Source organism: Epinephelus lanceolatus, chromosome 2 (genome assembly GCF_041903045.1).
Source record: "Epinephelus lanceolatus isolate andai-2023 chromosome 2, ASM4190304v1, whole genome shotgun sequence".
Taxonomy (NCBI): domain Eukaryota; kingdom Metazoa; phylum Chordata; class Actinopteri; order Perciformes; family Serranidae; genus Epinephelus; species Epinephelus lanceolatus.
Window position 1 is genome coordinate 32134250 of NC_135735.1, and position 23515 is coordinate 32157764.

The 23515-nt window shown below is 40.8% G+C and overlaps 1 protein-coding gene across 2 annotated transcripts; it reads left to right on the top strand.

Annotated features, from left to right (window-relative positions):
- The first annotated feature begins 1686 nt into the window (after positions 1–1686).
- Positions 1687–21795, top strand: LOC117270543 (uncharacterized). Of its 2 annotated transcripts, XM_078160722.1 has the most exons (14): positions 1689–2178; positions 2270–2334; positions 2426–2534; positions 2761–2912; positions 3025–3167; positions 3300–3462; positions 15251–15359; positions 15586–15737; positions 15850–15992; positions 16125–16287; positions 17127–17220; positions 17373–17451; positions 19291–19364; positions 19467–21795. In XM_078160722.1, the coding sequence occupies exons 1-14, from the start codon at positions 2165–2167 to the stop codon at positions 20416–20418; spliced, it is 2412 nt and encodes an 803-aa protein (XP_078016848.1). In that variant the 5' UTR covers positions 1689–2164; the 3' UTR covers positions 20419–21795. The 2 variants fall into 2 exon arrangements, with proteins under 2 accessions (XP_078016850.1, XP_078016848.1); XM_078160724.1 differs by lacking the exon at positions 2426–2534 and having other exon boundaries at positions 1687–2178.
- Positions 21796–23515: the final 1720 nt, after the last annotated feature.

Sequence of the window (23515 nt, forward strand, 5' to 3'; positions counted from 1 at the left end):
CTCTGCCGCTGTTAGCTGTTACGGCTAACAGCGGCTAACAGCTAACAGTGGCGCTGGCCTGTGATTGCATTACCTTTCTCCTTCAGCAGCTCTTTCCACCTGGGAAAGGCTACCCCGATGATGACCCTCATTTTTTGAATTCACTGATCACATTGCCTTTTTGAGTCCCTTTTGCACTTTCTTGGCGACGAGGATTTCGTCTCCCGTGATGCTGCATATGCATGATCCTGCATTATGCTCAAAGAGTGGGACTTTGTTATACTGCAGTAGTGCCGGGGTAGTAGCAGTGCCGCTAAGAGCAGCTAACAGCTGTCAGCGGTTCAGTGATGCAAGGAGAGAGATGAGGTGTGTGAGGTGTGTGAGGTGTGCCTCTTGTCAGTTGTCAAAAGACAAGACGTGATTGGTTTGTTTCGATTTACACCCGCCCCAACAGTCCTATGTTGTAAACACAGCCAGCATGGTGAGGAGGGGGTTTGTCAACTCGCGTCGCGTGTGTCTGTGTAGGAGCCTGAATGAATACTCCATGTAGTATCGGATGACATGGTTTCATCAGTGTTATCATAGCTTTTTGGTACACAGTGGCTACAGTTGTTGCAATACGCGTTTGAAACAGTGAGGCGCTAGAGTGCGCTATCCGTTTGAATGCAATATATGATTTCAGCGTTAGATGGGAGAAATTCCTACACACTGTGGATTTAAAAGGTTTGTACTATAAACAAGAATCAAATTCAGTCCTACCAAAAACAAAAATAATGTTCACACTTAATAAAGACACAAGACAGATGAAAGTTGACAGAGTAATAAATCTGCATTTAAGGTCCAGTGTGTGGGATTTAGTGACATCTAGTGGTGAGGTTGCAGAACTGAAACTACTTCAGTGTACTAAGCTTGTAGGACAACCACTGTGACCAATTCAAAAATGTGAATGTCCACATCTAGAACCAGAGTTTTGTCCATTCTGAGCTACTGTAAAACATCATGGCGGACCCCATGGAAGAGGACCTACTCTGTATGTCGATATAAACGGCTCATTGTCAGGTTACAAAAACACAGCTATTCTTATTTTCAGGTCATTATAAACTAATGAAAAGATAGTTTTGAATATTATCTATCATTTCTGACAGCTGATGCCTCACATTGGACCTTTAATACCAAAAACTGGGTTTAAACAGAGTCCAAATAAGGTTACTCCAATGTTACTACTACTGTCAAAAAGCTAAAGGCATCGACCTGGCCTCCAATTTCCCCAGATCCAAATCTGATCAAGCATCCATGGAACGTGCTGGTACATCAGAGGTACCTCAGAGGTAAAACACCTCAGAGGTAGCCCTAATCCACGGTGGGGCCTCCCTGGATTGGACTTATCTCTGACATGTCAAGGCATGGACACATGACCATGGTGTCTGGAACTGGGGTGCTGCCTGGCTTCGGATCATTTGCGACCTGTCAGTTGTGAGGTGGGGTACCAACAGTTCGCAAGATGCTCAATCAGATTGGTGTGCGGGAGATTTGGAGGCCAGGTCGACACTGTTTAGGATCAGGACTCTGGTTAGGGTTAGGGTAAGAATGTCAAGGTAAGCCAATCAGAGGCAGAGTAGGGCGGGTCACGCCTTCGCTTTCCAAGGAATTGCAGATAGAGTGACCGAATCTAAACCAACCCTTATTGCGTGCAGGCTGCGGCTCAGTTGCGCAGCACATAATAAAACTAATGGTGCTTTATATTTTCAGTGATGTAAACTGCACCATCTGCCTGGATCACCGAGGGGACCACTGTGCCAGGCTTACATGTACTCTATGTCGGTCGTCCAGATGACATGAAATATAATCTGTGGAACAGAGGCTGACAGAAAACTGTCAGAGAAGTAGTTGTAATAGCTTCTTGCGTCATAATGGTAATCCGTGTGTAGTAACTTGTTCTCCTGAAGTCTGCTGTCGGCTGCAGTAAGTGCAGGCCTTTTGCTTTCTCTCTGCACTTTGAGGAAATAGAGTGGGACGCACTTGGCCTGAATTAGTGGCGCACCACTTCCCATAAAAGCCTTTCAGATCAGGAAGACAGCTCGGGCAGTTTACTGAGGCACGCAGCGAATGACGGTCGCCTTTCCACGGACTGGATCGTAGCTGAGTTGGATTTTTCTTTCCGAAGAAGTGGATTACATGTCGCAGCATGGAGTCAAGGAGGTAAGTCGAAGTCTTGGGAATTGTCTGCGTTACTTAAATCATCTAATACATCGCATTAAAGTAACGAAAATCTGCTATTGTGTGTTTTCAGTCGAGTTCAAAACCGGATACCATTTTTCCTGCTTATTTTGGGCAATGTTGCCACAGCTCTCTCTGGTACGTACAGTGCATAATGTAAACAGCGTTAATATGGTCTATACAATAACTCATTCTCACAATTAATCTCTTGGTGTAATGTCTGCTTCAGGCCTAAATCTTGACTGTACCAACGACTATGTAGACTTAATGTTTTGCCACTTTGACGCGCAAAACTGTGAGGGATACAATCTGACTCTCCAGAGCCACTACGACAATGGGTATGGATATGGTGTTGTTGTTATGTTTCACTACAGAGCCAGTGAATTATTAAAGTTTATATGTATGGGCTTACTTCTGAGTGCTTATTGATTTAATTAAATAATGTCGATTGAGTTGATTTCCTTCATATGTAAACCTAATAATAAAAATCAACTGAATCATCCGGAGCAGCCAGTGATATTTAATACATTCAGAACATAATGTATCTTATCTTGTATTACACAGGATGAGGCATTGCAATCCCACACAGTGTGGCATGGGACCGTGTTGTTGCACTTTAGACGAAATGATACTTGTCTCGGGGGAGACTCACTCAGCCACAGTTTGGAAAGGAGGCAAAATCATGGAGTCCAAAATCATCAGCATCAGAGACAGCAGTAAGTGTAACTTCTCTGAAAGTCCATAAATCTAATCAGCATCTGCAGGAAATAGACTGATCCAGATCCATGGATGTAAAATGTATTTCTCTTATCTCTGTTTTTTCTGCAGTAAAGCCCAGAACCCCAACAATCACCTCAGTGAAAGAATCTAATGGGAATTTTCAAATCCTGTGGAAAACAAACCACGAGGGCTTTTTCAGTGAAGACTTGACCGCTGAGGTGATTTACCATATAAAAGGAGACACACAAAAGGTAGGAGCCATTATACATACACTGTTTAACACTGAGATCATTTGTACTGGAGATGTAGACTTAGTCATTGGTATGTGATTATATCAGTTTGCCATTAAGTTAAAAAATATAATTCTTTTTTCTTCATCCCAGGTTACTAAACCTGTCAAACCGACTACGTTCGAAGGACAGAATTACTATGAAATACCTGGTGAAGACCTGGAGCCGAGCAAAACATATGCAGTCTGTGTGAGAAGCTACACAAACAGGAGTGACAAGTTCAGTGACAGTAGTGAAGAGTGGGAATTCACAACCCGTAAGTGTCATCTTTTCAGTCTTTATCTGTTGCTTTTATGTTTAAGTGCACTGTATATTTCTTAGGCATGATAAGATTCCTTTCACATACTTATAATCCATTTAGAAGGTGAAATATGAAGTGTGTCTGAACTATTATTTGAAATAGGACCCCTTAAAACCTCTAAAAAATGTATACTCTAAATTCTATTTGTCATGACTTAAAATCTCACCCAGAATAGCAAAACATATTGTTGTGATGCTATTTCCTGTATTCAAATGCAGTTCAGGATATTAAAGAACAGAGTAATTATAGCGCATCTACCAAAATGTCACTTGAACCATGACAGCTTTTACTCCAGTAAGGGGAAGTGCTACAAGTGCTACTGTCTAGGTTGGTATTAACATTAGCTCACAGTGTCAAAAAGAAAATACTGTCGCGACATTGACTCAATTGGTGTGGCGCACCTGACCCAGTGATGTAGGCTTTCACAGAGTTCACAGACTGGGACGTATGCTGATGTCACAGCCCACTGATGTTACCTTTGCAGTCTTTTTCTGGATCTTTCTTTGTTCTTTTCATGACACTAACGTGGAAAACACAAAACCAGTGAACAATCTTCCAAAGGAAAAAAGGCATAGTATAGATTTTGAATAAAAAAATGAGTGATCTACCAAGAATGTGCGCTGCATGTACTTATTTGGTATCATGCAAAGTGTTGCATTGTGGCAAAAATTGGACCTCCTCCACTACAGAACGCACACTGCGCAAACTCAGTGGCCTCACTGAAATGAATGAGGAGGTGTTTCCCACACACTGATAAGACGTATTGTGAAATAATCATTTCAGATAAGTGTCATGACTGTCTCATAGTATTTGTTCTGTGTTTTGGTGTGTGACTCATGGATCTATTAGCCAGACTGAACTCTCATCTCCTCTTCCTGTTTTGCTCTGCTATTACGTGCAAACCCATTGCTGCACCCTAAGGGACCTCCCTCCCCACCCACATTCTCTACAGCGAGTGAGCATGTTCAAGATGCTCTACTGTTTTCCCTTTTGCTTGATTTGATACTGACCACAACCACAAGTGAACAGAACACCAGAGTTTTGCCATATTTATGCTTCCAGTGAACGTTGGGTTTAGAAAACGATTCCATATTTGCATCTACTTTGTCTTTTATGGGGACTTTGTGAACATTACTGCTGATTGTTATGCACATATGAACGTCATTCAAAATCAAAAATGTATTTGCAAGGCATTTTAAAAAAGCGATAATGCACTCGGCTTATGCAACATACAGTATTAATAGGCGTTGAATCGTCTCACAAGCTGTCATTGTGGATACACCAAACACAAGACTACAGGCATATATCATGTGGATCTCTGTAGATTATCTCTCTGCTCAGTGGAGGATCATAATGTAGGTGACATAGGCATCCACCTAGGGTGTCACCCAGAGGGGGTCTTGCTGAATGTGCTAAGTCTGGCACCGCCTCTACTGCGTGTCATCTGTACCAAAATGGAGTGATTTCCAAACTGACCTCATACATGTTTCTGTTCACAGCTATGGCTGCTTACATCCTGCCCTTGGTTATCATCATCAGCCTCAGTGTTGCTGCAGTCATCATCAGCATTACTGCATATTGCTGTTATGTAAAGTAAGTCATGCAGAGAAAATATTGTCTTTGCATTTTTTCTGTTAGTGAATTCTGTAACACTGTGTTGTGTTCAGGTGTCATGTGTGTAATCTTTGTTTGTTCATTTATTTGTGCAATTGATTTTAGGGTGAAAACAAAATGGTGGGACACAGTTGCCAAATGTCCAAATCCCAAGATTTTCATTATGCATCCAAGTGAGCAAGAGGTGAGTTACCTAGTGTTGTAAACTTGATGTTGTGTTTCTAAATTGACTACTTCATCTGAAAATTGTCAGATCTATTGGTTTAATTGTTTTTATCCTCCTTGTTGCAGCTCTTGAAGCCAGTGCCACCCACCATCTCCTCTATCTGTGTTGAGCCCTTTGTTCCAGACGACAGCAAACCTTGGTTAGTGTGGCTGCTTTAGTGCATCAACAATACAACACATTGCCTTTAGGGGTTATATGTGATCATATTGGCAGGTTAAGTAAACTGTTTCTCTGTATCCAGGTCGGAGTCACTGCGAGACACCAGCAGTGGGAGCCCTCAACAAAGCAGTGGGATCAGTACTGGCTCTTCTTGTCTCAGTTATGCTCAAACTGAGCCTGCTGACATCATCGCTGGTGTTCAGGATGCCCTTGTTAAAGCCTTCCCCAACATCAGCCCGATATCACCTTTGACCACCATTTCACTTAATCCAGAAGTAAACAAAGACAGTGGTCTGTTTTCTCCTTCATACGACCCTTGTGGTGTCCGAGCTGATGATGTGAGTTCTGGATCATCTTGCTTTGACAATAAAACCTATTCCATCCTCATTCCAAGCTGCTCAAAGGAGATGACGACAAACTGCTCCGAGGTCCAGACGCAGGCTGATATGCTGCGTGACTCTACATACCATCCTTGTGCCAGTGACGATGTGACCTGTGTCGACCAGCAGGCATCAGCTTGTTCACTTTTGACTTCGCCAGTGGTTTCATCTCTCATACCAATGGAAATGTCGTATCAGCAGTGCACTGTAGATACTGGAGGAGATGCAGAAGCCTCCAGTTTGTCCTCCACCTCTAGTGGCACCAGCACAGTGGCATCATGTGATCCGGTCTCCAGAGTTGAGACCAGGTGCGAGAGCTTCGATGAGGCGACAAAGCCACATGGAAAAACTGAAGGGGAATTCGTATATGATGAAAATCCTTGCTATGGCAGTGTGCCTGTAGGCGCACTCAGCTTTCCTCTAGTGGATGACAACTACCAGTCCTTTCAGAATCTGGTGGAGCAGCCTAATATTTTGTTTTCAGAGGAGAGAAGTGGTGAGGAGGAGCCACAGTTGAACAAATGTCCAGAGGAAACATTCACCAAGATGCCTCAAAGCTTCTTAGGCCCAGCTGTTCCAGGTTTTATGAACAGTTTCCAGGGTGACCAGTGTCCCTCTGAGCTCCAGAGACCCTTTCTCCCTTTGATCCCTGCTGAGCAGTCTATGCCAGTCATCACAGACAGCGGCTATCAGAGTGTGTAGCCCTGAATATATATGCATTCATTTCTTGTGTGATTTTTTCACTTCTTTAAGAAGGTTATATTATGCTTATTTTCAAGTTCATACTTGTATTTTGGGTGTCTACTAGAACATGTTTACAATCTTTAATTAAAAGAAAAAACACACTTTATTTTCCCCATATTGTCTGCTGTAGTTGGTCAGCATTTCCAGGTCTTCTGTAACTCTGTCTTTGCAGCAGGGGGAATTAAAGTAATCAAATTTTTTACAGCCCTTTCTAGAGTAAGATATCATCAGTAAAAGCTTCTAAAGCAAAATTGGACATGTTCAAGCAGGAATATGATTCGAAACTGTGGAAAGATCATCAGCAGCCAAGATTCCACGAGGGTCCCCTTTAAGCTATTGAGAAACACTGTTGACAAATGAAGAAGATGGGAGAGTGGGTGAGAAGGATGTAACAGACTGTAAAGTGCTGAAATTTGTAATATAACGTCTGTTAAAACATTAATTAAACTTAAAAAAGGCACCAAAAAGCTCACCTCAAGATCCATTTAGTTTAGACGTCTGCTGATGAAGAGCATGTGATGTGTCTGAAAGCTCCTGAACACTTAATAAATGGACTTTGAGTTGTTTTGTTTGCTCATCTGTGACATGACTGTTTTAAAGGCTGTCGCACATTTTGATGGGGAGAAAGAAGAAAACTCAGCTTTGCACCTTAAGAACAGCTGATTTGTTCAGTTTGTAAATATTTTGTGACTGTGTATGACCGCATTTGATGTGAAACATTTGTAAACTTTGTACATAATAATATGTCATATTCAACTCATAGCTCATTGGAAATGTATTACTTAAATATGTAGCGCACACTGTCACTGTGTATCATGTATAACCAGCTATTACAGCATTAGTAAGACTTCAGTGTAATGTTAGGTAACAGATGAGTCATTTATGTTAAATTATTTCAGTCTCTCTCTCTGAATTTGATTTGACCAGAGGAGCCATTGCTAGAGAACAGCATACCGAGCTGGCAGTACTGAGCTTTTAAGGAAAATTACATCCGAATAAACTGAACCCTGCGTCTGAAACAAGTCACAACAATCAGCTGTCATAATGACCTTGTGCTTTTCAGGGTTATGAAATTACTTCCTCATTTCTCTTCCATGGAACAGCTGAGCTAATTCCACAGAAGCACACGTCACCTTCAAACCGCAGCAAATACATGGAACTCTTGGAAAGTCATTTTACTATAAACGTGTAAAGAGATGTTGATACTCTTGGAAACAAAACAATGTGTAAATGTTGTTAAAATAAAATCTGTTCATATTATCTTGAGTTGTGTTTGCTTCAGAGATACATTACTTCACAGCTTTTAATGTCACAATGTAAAACATGCAATTTCCACCTCAACAGTATTGTTTGCTTTTTTAATTTTTATCTTATGTGAGAGAAAGGACAGTGCAAATTAATTAATACACATAGTAAAAAAGAGGCTATTTTCCTTTGTAGTTAAAAAGGCTTAAAAACAAAACGAGGGCTGTTAAAAGATTAGAAAAGAACAAACAGTTGTTAAAAGCAGTATATACATATATATCCAATATATACGTATAGAATGACACTAAGCAAGCAGGACACACAGGTAGCAGCAGCATAAAGAGAGTTCAGTGTTGGCGTGTGCATGTGACCAAAGTTATCATAGATATATCTGCAAACACTTAAACTAACTGCATGGCAAATTTGAATAAACTGGCCCAATAGGAGTTTAATTTTTTGCACACAAACATGCCAAGTCATGTTCAAAGAAAATTTACAGCTTCACTGGTAGGAACTTGTGAAAGATGGCATAAAGACTACCACAAATGTCCCTCCTTAGAACGACATAGATATGTTTTCTGTTGAAATTGGGTATCAGGGTGGCTTGTAATTTAGGGAGGAATATTTCAAATAAGTTCATAATAACAATATTGTTAGGCAGCATGTTGGTGCGGTGGTTAGCATTGTTGCCTCACAGCAAGAGGGTTCCTGACTCAAACACTGGGTGGAGAGTTTAAACTCTAGGTTGGCGGAGCCCTTCTGTGTGGAGTTTGTTTTCTCTGGGCACTCCCGCTTCCTCCCACAGTCCAAAGACATGCAGGTTTATTGGTGACTCTAAATTAGTAGTTATTAGTAGGTGTGTAGTAGTAGGTTGTCTGTCTCTATGTGTCAGCCCTGCGATAGTCTGGCAACCTGTCCAGGGTCTACTCTGCCTCTCGCCCAATGTCAGCTGGGATAGGCTCCAGCCCCCCTGTGACCCTCAAGAGGATAAGCGGTTAGAAAATGGATGGATGGATGGATGGATGGATGGATAATATAGAGTATATAGTCATTTCCAAGATTCATTTGATAATGTAACTATGCACTGTATATAATATTGCATCAAACTGCATGTTCTGCATGTTTGAAAAATGTGAACAGTGTTAACAGGAGGCACATGTTTAGAGGGTAGCCAAAGTGAAGGCACTGTCACAGTGTAAAGCAGCTCAGACACAGCATGAACTCTGCTGCCACCTGGTGGTCTTACATGAACACACTCTTTCACTGCAGTCACAGAAACTTCCCATCAACGTAGCACTGACTTAAACCCTTCAGGTGACTTTGAACAAGTGTTAGCAGTGTTAAATCCACAGCCCTGTACACACTCAGCATGTAGACCTGCAAGAAAAGCATTAAATATCGTTACAAGGACCTTCACAGATCTCCACTCCATAATACTCCACCTCTCCCGTCTCTGTCATGAAGAGAACATACAGTAGATGCAGTATTTCCTGTAACTGGAGGAGCCACTCAAGCAGCGAGGAAGGTCATTGGAGAAGGAGCAGGATTAAGTGTGAGGTGTTTGATTGGAAGAACGCAGCAGAGGAGGGGTGTCTTGGAGTAATCTCTGATCAAATCTGAGCTCCTGAGAAATTTTCTGTTATTGCTGGAACTCCTGTGAAGCCGGTGACGCGACCACACCTTTCTGCACACCTGAAGCCGGGACTGCAGCATGCAGCAACCAGGCCGGCTGAGGCTGAGGCCGTGGCTGGAGGAGCAGATTCAGTCTGGGAGGTATCCAGGAGTCAGCTGGCTGGACCAGGTAGACCCCTCCATCTTACAACTAATACAAACCAATACAAACACATGCATACACACCTGGGGGCAGAAAGTTTTGCTGTGGATCAAATCACTTTCAGACAGCAGACACAGGATAATAAATCTTTTATTTCAAATTGTTACAAATACAAATGAAAATCGGGCAGTACAGCAATAATCTGTACCTTACACGACCCATCAATTTTACTTTCTAATAGTCAGCAAGTGAACTAGTTAGCAATAAACAAAACTCTACCTGGTGCCGCCTCGGTTGAAAACGCTGCGCTGTATTGCCCTCTTGAGTGGCGAAAATGAGAGGATGCGCCCTATCAGCTGCCCTCTTGAACGATGAAAAAGAGCGGATGTGCCCTTTTGGCTGCCCTCTTGAGTGATCAAAACAAGACAATGTTCCCTATTGGCTGCCCTCTTGAGTGACGAAACCAGAGGATGTGCCCTATCGGCTGCCCTTCACATGGAAAACAACAAGAAAATTCAATAATGTGTCTTAATGATTGTCTGTTAGTGGATGATATGTGATGCAGTGCCTTATTGGTGCCCTTCCAGTGGTCTAAACGGTGAACGGTTGTGGTGCCATTCTAAAGTGCCCTCTATGCTGCCACTACATGACAGTTGCCCAAACGGTGCCCTTTCCAGTAGAGAAAATGGGATGCAGTGCTATAAAGACATGTGAGAATGTTGGGAGGTTTCCTAGTGAATGCCCCTCCAGTGAAGATGTGATGTCATACATTTGGTGCACTTACAATGGGATAAAGTTGAGGTTCCCTACAGATGCCTTTCTAATGAAATGTCATGAAGTCCTTAATGTTTCCCACCGATCCAGCTCATCTTTAAAAGCACAGCATAGACCACCACTCTGAGAGATTTGTTGAGTTCTGTTGCTCTGTTGGGCCTTTTCAACCAGTTGTAAGTTATCCAAAAACAAAGGGCCCTTAATTTCACAAGGAGTGGTATCAAGAGAGTCAGCACATAGCCTACAAACACTCATGTTGTTTTTTTTGTTTTTTGCTGATTTTCAGTTTTCCTTTGTGTAAAATCTTTTCTTTTCTTTAGTGTATAAAATAAACATTTTAAACATACTTTTAGCCTGGATTGTCTATATAATCTTAATTAACAATCAAGGACGAAGACCATTTCGCCATACATGACACACTATCTTCTTGCGCACCAATGGGGCCCCATGTCACGCAGTAGGTGCCCTTTTTTTCCTTTTCGCCCCTGCCCTTCAAACATCCTAAGTCCGTCACTGTAATGTGTGCTCTTACCAAACTCTGTCTAGTGACTGGATTACACTCCAGGTGCCGGCTGTTTTTACTGAACTTGGAAAATTCATTTTTTTATACTGTGCACCTGCAACGTGGAACAACATGCAGAACAATTTAAAGCTTTCCTCATTTTTATCCAAAAGGCAATTCAAGTCTTTAACTGTATCATATTTCACTTCTAGGTGTTCCTGTTTTATCTGATTAGTGTGTTCTACATTTTAACAGTTTTTACAGTTTTTACAGTGTTTTACATTTGTATCTCTGGTTTTGTTGCTTTTTACTTCTTGTTGTTGCTTTTATGAATGTTTTTCCTTTTTTCTGTGTCTAAGTGCTTTTATTTTATATTGTTTTACTAGGGCATTCTACCGATTTTGTGCAAAGTGCTGTCCCTTAACAAAAAAACAACAAAAAATAATAAGATTGAGTATTCAGACATAGATATTTACAAATATTATGTTATGACCTATTTAAACCCAGGACGTTAAATGAAAAAGTGATAAGCTAAATATATACAAAATCACCATTTATAGGGTACTTTCTATTGGGAAGTAGCTGTCCCCAACCCTGACCTCTAAAATTCAATTCATGTAAATAACACTTAAAACATTTTTCATATTATTTTCAAAAGTGTAATTTAAAACATCTTTGTGATTAAGTTTAAACAGAAGCTGAAAGATTTAGATGTATTGTGGGATTAATTTTTAAATTAAGAAACTATGCTAAAAAAAATAGTGTCCCTTGTTTTCATGTCACTACCGAAACACAAGAGTTTTAATGCTCTGGTTGAGTCTGGATTTTAGCCACATCCCTGAATTTTTGAGAAGGGGGGTAGTACTGCACCCCAGTCCCACATGGCAGCATGGTAAGTCGCTGATTCCCATCATTTTTTAAATAAATGTCTTCCAAAGTCTGAAAATCAGTGTGTAACTTTTAAAACCGTCACTACCAAACACATGTTCTCTTCAATTATGTAAAGCTTTGGGGGGTTTATGCAAAATATTATGTTTTTCTGTGTGAACAACTCTTCAAACATGTGCTTGTTAGCCATGTGACTGCTAGCATTCTTTAGTTATCCTGAAAAATAGCCAGGAATGTCACTACCGAAACAGTCACTACCGAAACCTATGGTAAAGTTTCGGTAGTGACATGATCATTTCGGTAGTGACAAAATGGAATGGTCAGTAGTTAAACCCCATAGTTTTGTGGTCCAAAGTCTTGCTCTTCTATGCTCTGCTCTGCTCTGCTCTGCTCTACTCTACTCTACCCTTGTCTACTCTACTCTGCTTTACTCTATACTCTTCTCTTCTCTACTCTACTCTGCTCTGCTCTGTCCTACTCTGCTTCACTTTGCTCTACTCTGCTCTACTCTGCTCTACTCTGTTATACTCTGCTCTGTTCTGTTCTGTTCTACTCTGCTCTACTTTGCTCTGTTCTACTCTGCTCTACTTTGCTCTACTCTGCTCTACTTTGCACTAATCTGCTCTAGTCTACTCTGCTCTACTCTACTATGCTCTACTATACTATACTCTGTTCTACTCTGTTCTGTTCTACTCTGCTCTACTTTGCAGTAATCTGCTCTAGTCTACTCTGCTCTACTCTACTATGCTCTACTATACTCTGCTCTACTCTGTTCTGTTCTACTCTGCTCTACTCTGCTTTACTCTGCTCTGTTCTGTTCTACTCTGCTCTACTTTGCACTAATCTGCTCTAGTCTACTCTGCTCTACTCTACTATGCTCTACTCTACTCTATTCTGCGCTGCTCTGCTCTACTCTACTATGCTCTGCTCTATTCTATAATCTGCTCTACTCTACTATATTCTGCTCTATTCTATAATCTGCTCTGCTCTACTTTACTGTACTCTGCTCTATTCTATAATCTGCTCTGCTCTACTATGCTCTGCTCTATTCTATATTCTGCTCTACTCTACTATGCTCTACTCTATTCTGCTCTGCTCTGTTCTACTCTACTCTACTTTGCTCTTCTCTGCTCTACTCTATTCTGCTCTACTCTGCTCTACTTTGCTCTACTCTACTATACTCTGCTCTGCTTTGCTCTATTCTACTATACTCTGCTCCACTATACTCTTCTCCACTCTACTCTACTCTGCTCTACTCTGCTCCGCTCTACTCTACTCTGCTCTGCCCTCTCAAAAATTAAATTGTTTTATTGACCACAAAACATTTGTCTTTGAATTTGTAATATTCCCACCATAAGGCATACATTTGAGGAAATACGATGCAACCTTAAAAACAGTATAATGGTCACTACCGAAACAGGACAGTCACTACCGAAACAGTGCAGTCACTACTGAAATACTGGGTGTTTTGTAAAAAATAAAGTATACTGAGTTATCAGCTAAAGTATTATGATGCTAATCGGTTACATTTATGTTCTGTTTCATCAATTATTAACTCTGAAATCAATCTGATCAGCATTATGCATTTTACAAAGAAAGATTGCATTTAGATTTTGAAGAATTCTATAATTTGAACTTCAAAATTTGTTAAAAAATTAATTTTTATAGATTTAATTGTGAAAATCTTCAGTCAAAATTTGTAAAAATTTAAATCTTTAAACAATGGAAGGAACAAGCATAACAGGTTGATATATATTTTTTGTATAATATAATACTATATGTTTCGGTAGTGACAAATTTTGGGAGAGGAAAAACATTCCAAAACAGTCTGAAAATACAGTATAAAAATGTACAGTCATTTTACTATATGTGACCTTTACATATGGTACAATATATCTATATAGGGACAAAGTTTTGGAAATAAAACATACAAAATTTCAAAATATTTCCAGTCCAACTTTGCACACATTCGGTAGAATGCCCCTAGATGAGGTCTCTACTTAAATGTAATACAACCACATAAACTCTAGCCCCTCTCCCACGGAGCACAACAGCAAAAGGGGAGAGGCAAGGCAGGAGACACCCCTTCATAGGTGGGGTACCCCCAAAGGTGAACACAGGGGCACAGAAACTGAGTCTCAGACATTCCACATATTGACTATGGAGGCCTACGCATGTCAGGTAGTAACAACTGAAACAAATTTTGTGTACTTATAATACTTAATATTACAAATGTACATTTGACTTTGTTACACATATTACTGCTGTATAACTGACCCTGTTACAGATATACTGTACATGGGTTGTCAGAGGGCTTTCATTTAAAATGGAAACAGGAAAGGTTAAATTAAAAAGAAATATATTTATGTTTTCATGTCTGAGACACATAAAGACATTGAAACTTTAATGAAAGGTGGTATACGGCCAATATGTTTATCAAAAGACTGAAACCACGTGAAAACACGTGGAAAAAAATATGATTCCTATTCTCCAAGTGTTCTGCAGCTGAGCAGCGGCCAAAGCATAAACTGCTGCAGGAGAAATGTGCCTTAAAGAAAAAGCAGGTGAAATATTACATAAGCTATCCATGTGCAAGGTGCAGCAGATATCCCCATATAGGTAGGTTTACCCAGATGAGTACCCACTTGGGTAACCCCACTCATGTGGGCAGTTGGCATAGGCATATAGATCCCATTTTTCAGCCCAGTTTATACCCACGTGGGCCCCACATACAAATGTTGGCTGGGTGTGTTGGTCTGCTGGATAACATGAAATACAATCTAATACATGGAACTGAAGTTGAAAGACTACTGTCAGAGATGTGGCTATGCAATGTCCCTCAGTTAAGTGCATATTCAGGCGTGGATTATTCCCCAGCGGTTATAGGCCTACGTTCATCCACAATTCACTAATTCTTATTTTACTGTGGTAATAAAGTTTCTCCATTTCTAGCTGCTGTCGGCTGAACAGGGTGTGTTGCCTTTTCTGCGCTCTTTCAGGAAGGCAGAGTAGGACGGTCTTCCCGTAATTTAGTGGCGCAACATTTCCCATTCGAGCTCTCCATATCAGGAAGACTGCGTGAGACTGTGCAGGGCACCCACGGACACAGTAAACTCTAACACGGCATGTATCGAGGCTGAGTGGGAGTTTTGTTTTCGAAGTTGAAGTGAATCAAAGCGTTTCGGCATGGAGCTAAGGAGGTAATGTCGACTCTTGGAAACGGTCTGCGTTACTTTAATCAGTCAATTAACGTAACGACTGTCTGCTATTGTGTTTGTTTTCAGTCGCGTTCACAGGATATCATTTGTCCTGCTTATATTAGGGAACATCGCAGCAGCTCTCTCCGGTACGTACAGTGCATAATGTAAACAACGTTAATATGGTCTATACAATAACTCATTCTCACAACTAATCTCTTGGTGTAATGTCTGTTTCAGGCCTAAATCTTGACTGTACCAACGACTATGTAGACTTAATGTTTTGCCACTTTGACGCGCAAAACTGTGAGGGATACAGTGTGACTCTCCAGAGCCACTACGACAATGGGTATGGATATGGTGTTGTTGTTATGTTTCACTACAGAGCCAGTGAATTATTAAAGTTTATATGTATGGGCTTACTTCTGAGTGCTTATTGATTTAATTAAATAATGTCGATTGAGTTGATTTCCTTCATATGTAAACCTAATAATAAAAATCAACTGAATCATCCGGAGCAGCCAGTGATATTTAATACATTCAGAACATAATGTATCTTATCTTGTATTACACAGGATGAGGCATTGCAATCCCGCACAGTGTGGCATGGGACAGTGTTGTTGCACTTTAGACGAAATGACACTTGACCCGGTGTATACTCACTTAGCCACAGTTTGGAAAGGAGGCAAAAGCATGGAGTCCAAAATCATCAGCATCAGAGACAGCAGTAAGTGTAACTTCTCTGAAAGTCCATAAATCTAATCAGCATCTGCAGGAAATAGACTGATCCAGATCCATGGATGTAAAATGTATTTCTCTTATCTCTGTTTTTTCTGCAGTAAAGCCCAGAACCCCAACAATCACCTCAGTGAAAGAATCTAATGGGAATTTTCAAATCCTGTGGAAAACAAACCACCAGGGCTTTTTCAGTGAAGACTTGACCGCTGAGGTGATTTACCATATAAAAGGAGACACACAAAAGGTAGGAGCCATTATACATACACTGTTTAACACTGAGATCATTTGTACTGGAGATGTAGACTTAGTCATTGGTATGTGATTATATCAGTTTGCCATTAAGTTAAAAAAGATAATTCTTTTTTCTTCATCCCAGGTTATTAAACCTGTCAAACCGACTACGTTCGAAGGACAGAATTACTATGAAATACCTGGTGAAGACCTGGAGCCGAGCAAAACATATGCAGTCTGTGTGAGAAGCTACACAAACAGGAGTGGCAAGTTCAGTGACAGTAGTGAAGAGTGGGAATTCACAACCCGTAAGTGTCATCTTTTCAGTCTTTATCTGTTGCTTTTTATGTTTAAGTGAACTGTATATTTCTTAGGCATGATAAGATTCCTTTCACATACTTATAATCCATTTAGAAGGTGAAATATGTTGTTTGTCTAATCTAGCTTTCCTTGTTCTTCTCATGACACTAACATATAAAAAAAAACAAAAAAACAAAACACAAAACCAAAAACATTCTTAAAAGAAATTTTGAGATGCAGCACATTTGTTTGCCTCTATCCATGTTGGATCTGGCCCAGGATCTGACGGCTATTTACAATAAAAAAATGAGTGATCTACCAAGAATGTGCGCTGCATGTACTTATTTGGCATCAGTGTTGCACTGTGGCAAAAATTGGACCTCCTCCACTAAAGAACGCACACTGCGCAAACTCAGTGGCCTCATTGAAATGAATGAGGAGGTGTTTCCCACACACTGATAAAACAAGGGGTGAAATAATAATTTCAGATAAATGTCATGACTGTCTCATAGTATTTGTTCTGTGACTTGGTGACTGACTCATGGATCTATTAGCTAGACTCATGTCCTGTCTGTCTTTCTGTGTTGCTCCGCAATCATGTGCAAACCCATTGCTGCACCCTAAGGGACCTCCCTCCCCACCCACATTCTCTACAGCGTGTGAGCATGTTCAAGATGCTCTACTGTTTTCCCTTTTGCTTGATTTGGTACTGACCACAACCACAAGTGAACAGAACATATTTATGCTTCCAGAGAACTTTGGGCTTAGAAAACGGAGCCATATTTGAATCTTGCCTGGGGCGCTGAATGTGCTTCCAAACTGACCTCATACATGTTTCTATTCACAGCTATGGCCGCTTACATCCTGCCCTTGGTTATCATCATCAGCCTCAGTGTTGCTGCAGTCATCATCAGCATTGCTGCATATTGCTGTTATGTAAAGTAAGTCATGCAGAGAAAATATTGTCTTGGTGTTGTTTCTCTGTTAGTGAATTACATATACAAGTCTTTTCCTTTAAATACTGTAACTCCTGTGTTGTGTTCAGGTGTCATGTGTGTAATCTTTGTTTATTTATTTGTGCAATTAATTTTAGGCTCAAAACAAAGTGGTGGGAAACAGTTGCCAAATGTCCAAATCCCAAACTTCTAATTACACACCCAAGTGAGCAGGAGGTGAGTCACCTAGTGATGTGAACTTGAAGTTGTTTTCCCTACCCCCAGTAGCAGCTTTAATTGTTGCATCTTTTTATTTTGCCCAGTTACACATAAATAGTACACAGTGGCATGCAAAAGTTTGGGCACCTCTGGTCAAAATTCCGTTTATTGTGAATAGTTAAGTAAGTAGAAGATAAACCGATCTCCAAAAGGCATGAAGTTAAAGATAAAAAATGCTTTTCAACAATTTAAGCAAGATAAGTGTTTTATTTTTGTTTTGTTCAGTTTTTGAGTGGAAAAAAACAGGAGCACCATGCAAAGGTTTGTGCACCCCAAGACATTTGAGCTCTCAGACAACTTTTACCAGGGTCTCAGACTTTAATTATCTTGGCAGGGTTATGGCAGTAATTGTTAGGAAAGGCCAGATGATGCAAATTCCAAAGCTTTCTGACTCCTGCCAATCAGCAGCATTGGGCTCATCTGAACAGTTGCCTAGCACTCTGGAAGCTAAAATAATTGATGCCCACAAAGCAGGAGAAGGTTATAAGGAGATAGCAAAGTGTTTTCAGGCAGCTGTTTCCTCAGTTTGTAATATAATTGGGAAATGGCAGTAAACAGGAACTGTGGCGGTCAAGCTGAGGACTGCAAGACCAAGAAAACTTACCGAGAGTGTTGCATGTACGATTGCTAAAGAGGCAAACCAAAACCCTGTTTGACTGCAAAAGACCTGCAGAAAGATTTAGCAGACTCTGAAGTGGTGGTGCACTGTTCTACTGTGCTGCTACACCCGTACAAATATGACTGTCATGGAAGAGTCATTAGCAGAAAACCTTACATGCGTCCCCACCACAAAATTCAGCATCAGAAGTTTGCAAAGGAACATCTAAACAAGCCTGATGCTTTTTGGAAACAAGTCCTGTGGAGTGATGAAGTTAAAATATAACTTTGTGAACGCAATAAGCAAAGATATGTTTGAAGAAAGAAAGGTGCAGAATTTCATGAAAAGAACACCTGTCCAACTGTTAAACATCGGGGTGGATCATCATGCTTTGGACCTGTGTTGCAGTCAGTGGCACGGGGAATATTTCACAGGTTGAAGGAAGAATGGATTTAGTTAAATTCCAGCAAATCTTGGAGGCAACATCACACAATCTGTAAAAAAGCTGAAGATGAAGAGAGGATAACAATGATCCTTAACACACACCGAAATCCACAATGGACTACATCAAGAGGCACAAGCTGAAGGTTTTGCCATGGCCCTCACAGTCCCCTGACCGAAACATCTTTAAAAATGTGTGGATAGACCTCAAAAAAGCAATGCATGAAGGACGGCCCAAGAATCTCATAGGACAAGAAGCCTGTTGCAATGAAGAATGGGAGAGTTACTGCCTCAAGCAAGGAAGTTCAAGTATCTCGGGGTCTTGTACATGGGTGAGGGTTGAATGGAGCGTGAGATGGATCGGCGGTTTGGTGTGGCTTCTGCAGTAATGCAGGAGCTGAGAAGAAGAAGACAAAGCTTTCCATTTACTGGTCCATCTACGTCCCAACCCTCACCTATGGTCATGACCTCTGGGTAGTGTTGTGTTTGTGTCAAAGTAGCTACTCAACAGGCATTTGCTGTAGTATTTAACTGCACTTGCTGTGACTGGCATGGGTCATGGGTGTCACCAAAACATCCATGACTCTTAATGACTGTAATTTTAAATGTGTAAAGATAGTTCCAGAAACATGAAGCCAATTTGAAAAGGTTTTTCTACACTTTTAAATAGTTCATGTGAAATCAGAAATTGACTAAAACTTTTAACTGAAAAATGTCAGATCTATTGGTTTAATCATTTTTTATCCTCCTTGTTGCAGCTCTTGAAGCCAGTGCCACCCACCATCTCCTCTATCTGTGTTGAGCCCTTTGTTCCAGACGACAGCAAACCTTGGTTAGTGTGGCTGCATTAGTGCATCAACAATATGACACATTGCCTTTAGGGGTTATATGTGATCATATTGGCAGGTTAAGTAAACTGTTTCTCTGTATCCAGGTCAGAGTCAATGCGAGACACCAGCAGTGGGAGCCCTCAACAAAGCAGTGGGATCAGTACTGGCTCTTCTTGTCTCAATTGTTCTCACACCGAGCCTGCTGACATCATCGCTGGTGTTCAGGATGCCCTTGTTAAAGCTTTCCCCAACATCAGCCCGATATCACCTTTGACCACTGTTTCACTTAATCCAGAAGTAAACAAAGACAGTGGTCTGCTTTCTCCTTCATACCACCCTCGTGGTGTCCGAGCTGACGACATGAGGTCTGGATCATCTTGCTTTAACAATAAAACCTATTTCATTTCAAGCTGCTCACAGGAGACGACGACAAACTGCTCCAAAGTCCAGACGCAGGCTGATATGCTGCGTGACTCTACATACCATCCTTGTGCCGGTGACGATGTGACCTGTGTCGACCAGCAGGCATCAGCTTGTTCATTTGTGAAGTCACAACCAGTAGTTTCATTTCCAATAGCAACAGAGATGCCATATGAGCAACGCAATGCAGATTTTGGGTCATTTTCAGAAGCCTCCAGTTTGTTCTCCACCTCTAGTGGCACCAGCCCAATGTCCTTCAATGAGATGGACTGTGGTGCGACAAAGCCACATGGAAAAACTGAAGGGGAAGTTGTTTGTGATGAAAATACGTGCTTGCAGGTTGCAAAATCAGTGCCTGCAGGCGCACTCAGCTTTCCTCTAGTGGATGACAACTACCAGTCGTTTCAGAATCTGGTGGAGCAGCCTGATATTTTGTTTTCAGAAGAGAGAAGTGGTGAGGAGGAGCCACAATTGAACAAACGTCCAGAGGAAACATTCACCAAGATGACTCCAGGTTTCATGAACAATGTCCAGAGTTACCAGTGTCCCTCTGAGCTCCAGAGACCGATTCTCCCTTTGATCTCTGCTGACCAGTCTATGCCAATCATCACAGACAGCGGCTATCAGAGTGTGTAGCCCTGAATATTTATGCATTTAGTCTTAATGGTGCAGTGTTTTGCTTTTTTCTCTTAACCATACAGGCAGGCCTTTGTATGGTTTATTAGATAATCATAATATGTAAACAACTGCTTTGTTTATGTGGTTTACTTTTACGACATGTCATTAGAAAGCTACAGTACATTCAGTTTGATTGATGTGGACCATTCCAAGATACAACCACCACAGCAGGTACAAAAATTGCGTCTGTCAGACAAACAACAAACAAACAGTTATAACTTACCCATTATGCTTCATCATAATCCACAGATCGATAATATTTCAACAAAAAATGGTCCTGATACATTCACAAAGGTCCAGACAATCCACAACTAGTGAAATTTTTAGTCCAAATACATTATTGCGCTGAGGATTTCTGCAGACTATCATTGCATCATTTTAAATATTCTTATTTCTCCATGTACAGTCCATAATAACTTCAGTTTGCATGAAAATATTGCCGATAGGGAGATATCAAAGTGGTGGTTGAACTCTCTGACCTTTTGATTGACACCCCACTTGAGCCAATTCAAGCTTTCATGTCCTCTCCACAGCCTACAATAGCCAACAAGAGCCTGTGTTGAAAGGAAGGGCCTGCCTCTCTCTTCTATCTATAGACCCAGCCAATAGCAAGCAGTTGGTCTGATGACTGATGGGTCTTGCAGCCAATGAAGCTCCTGACCTCAAGAGGAGCTTTTTAACCTGTTACTATCATCATACACCAACATAAATATGATGAAATGGTTCTTCTGTTGTCATAAAGGGATGACGAACGTTTTTTCTTATAGATTTAGTTTTTAGCTTTTCTAGAAGTGTTTCTATATAAACTCATTCACACATTCAGTCAATTGTCTTAACCCTATTTTTTTTTAGAGCACAAGAGAAAACCTTATAAAAATGTGCAGAATGTTATCTGTGATATTGTTATCAACCTAAGGCTTTATGCTATGGCCCCTTTTTTTTTTTTTTACAGCAAATACATCCCAGTTCCCCAGTTTTATGTATGTATGTGGAGAGAAGGATGTAACAGGCTGTGAAGTGTTTAAATTTGTAACTGTTCGAACATTAATTGAGGAGATTGAGTTTGCCCTGTTGTCATGGATATTATCCGCTGATATGGAGCATGTGATGTGACTGAAAGCTCCTGAACAGTTAATAAATGGACTTGGAGTTGTATTGTTTGCTCATTTACACGTTACACATTGTGTGTGCTGCTGTATTTCAAAGAAAACTCATCTTTGCACCGTAAGAACAGTTGATTTGTTCAATTTCCAAATACTGTGCAACTGTGTATGACTACATTTAATGTGAAACATTTGTAAAGTTTGTAAATAAAAAACATTCATGTAAGATTTATTTATTTAGCGAATGGAAATTTCTCAAGCCAAGCAGTAGCCTCTTGATCTATATTGTGGAGGGAGACTAGACCTCCTTTCAGTCTTGGGAGAGGGCAGGCTTCAATAATATGCTCCATGGTTTGCTCCTCTCCACAAGCACACATTGGGCTCAAGCTGCACCCCCATCTGTGAAGGCTGGCCAAGCAGGGACCTTGACCAGTCCTAAATCTGTTCAACGTGGACCACTGTCCTTGGGAGGTTGGTGCCAGAGACTGGTCGAGTCTGGTCTGACACTAGATGTTTGTTTGGGGTGTCTTTGGATTCCCATTCAGTCACCCAGGCAGACAGGGAATCAAAGTCAGTGGGTGGGGGGTCCTTCCACATTGGACATCTAGATCGGAGACGAGCAGGTGGTGGGTTGAAGATGTCGGCGTGGATTGGTAAATGGGGGGAGTCTTAAAATGTCTGTTTTAAACAGAATGCACTGGAGTTTTAAATGTGTGCTTAAACAAAACTGCTGCAGTCACATATCAGTATCTCTCTCGTCATATTCAGCTGAGGTCATTGTTTGTCACATAGCTCATGGGAAATGTATTCCCTAAATGTATAAAGCACACTGTCACTGTAAATCATGTCTATTCATCTCGTACAGTATTAGTAAGACTTCAGTGAAATATGAGGTAACAGATGAGTCATTTATGTTAAATTATTTCATTCTCTCTCTCTTGACTTGACCAGAGGAGTCATCACAAAAAAAGCATATGTACCTACTAGGGCCACCAATACTGAGCCTTTCCAGGAAAATTACATCCGAATAAACTGAACCCTGCGTTTGAAACAAGTCACAACAATCAGCTGTCATAATGACCTTGTGCTTTTCAGGGTTATGAAATGACTTCCTCATTTCTCTTCCCTGGAATGGCTGAGCTAATTCCACAGAAGCACACGTCACCTTCACACAGTAGGCTATTCTCACCGCAGCAAAGATATGGAACTCATTTTCCTATAAATGTTTATACAAATGTTGGTAATCTCTGGTAGAAGTTATTCAAATAAAAGTTGTTCATATTATGTTGAGTGGTGTTTCAGAGATACATTGCTGCTGAGTTTTTGACGTTATAATGTAAAACAAGTAATTTCCACTTCAACGGTATTGTTTGCTTTTTTGCACCTTATTGCAAATCACCAAAAAAATTAGACAAAACAAAGGCTGTTCCTAACTTTATAAGACCCCCTGTGAAGTCACTGAGTGAATGTGAAATCTATTGAGAGTAAGACTGCTAAGCTGAATTAATAGGCCTTGTAAAAACATGCCTGAATACCATATAGTACTAGTATGTAGGAATTTCCAGCGTTTATTTGATACTGTAAATGTGCACATAGGATATTGTATCGAAGTGCATATTCTGTATTTTAAAAAATGTGAACATTGTAAAAGAGGGACACAAGTTTTAAAGGGTGTTCTTGTTTAATTCAACAGAAGCGTTTCATGTAAACCTCCAAAGTAAGGCACTGTCCCAGCCCAACATATGAAGCAGCTTGTCTGTCACATACAGCATGAACTCTGCTGCCACCTGGTGGTCTTACATGAACACACTCTTTCACTGCTGCCACAGAAACTTCCCATCAACGTAGCACTGACTTAAACCCTTCAGGTGACTTTGAACAAGTGTTAGCAGTGTTAAATCCACAGTCCTGTCCACACTAAGCATGTAGACCTGCAAGAAAAGCATTAAATA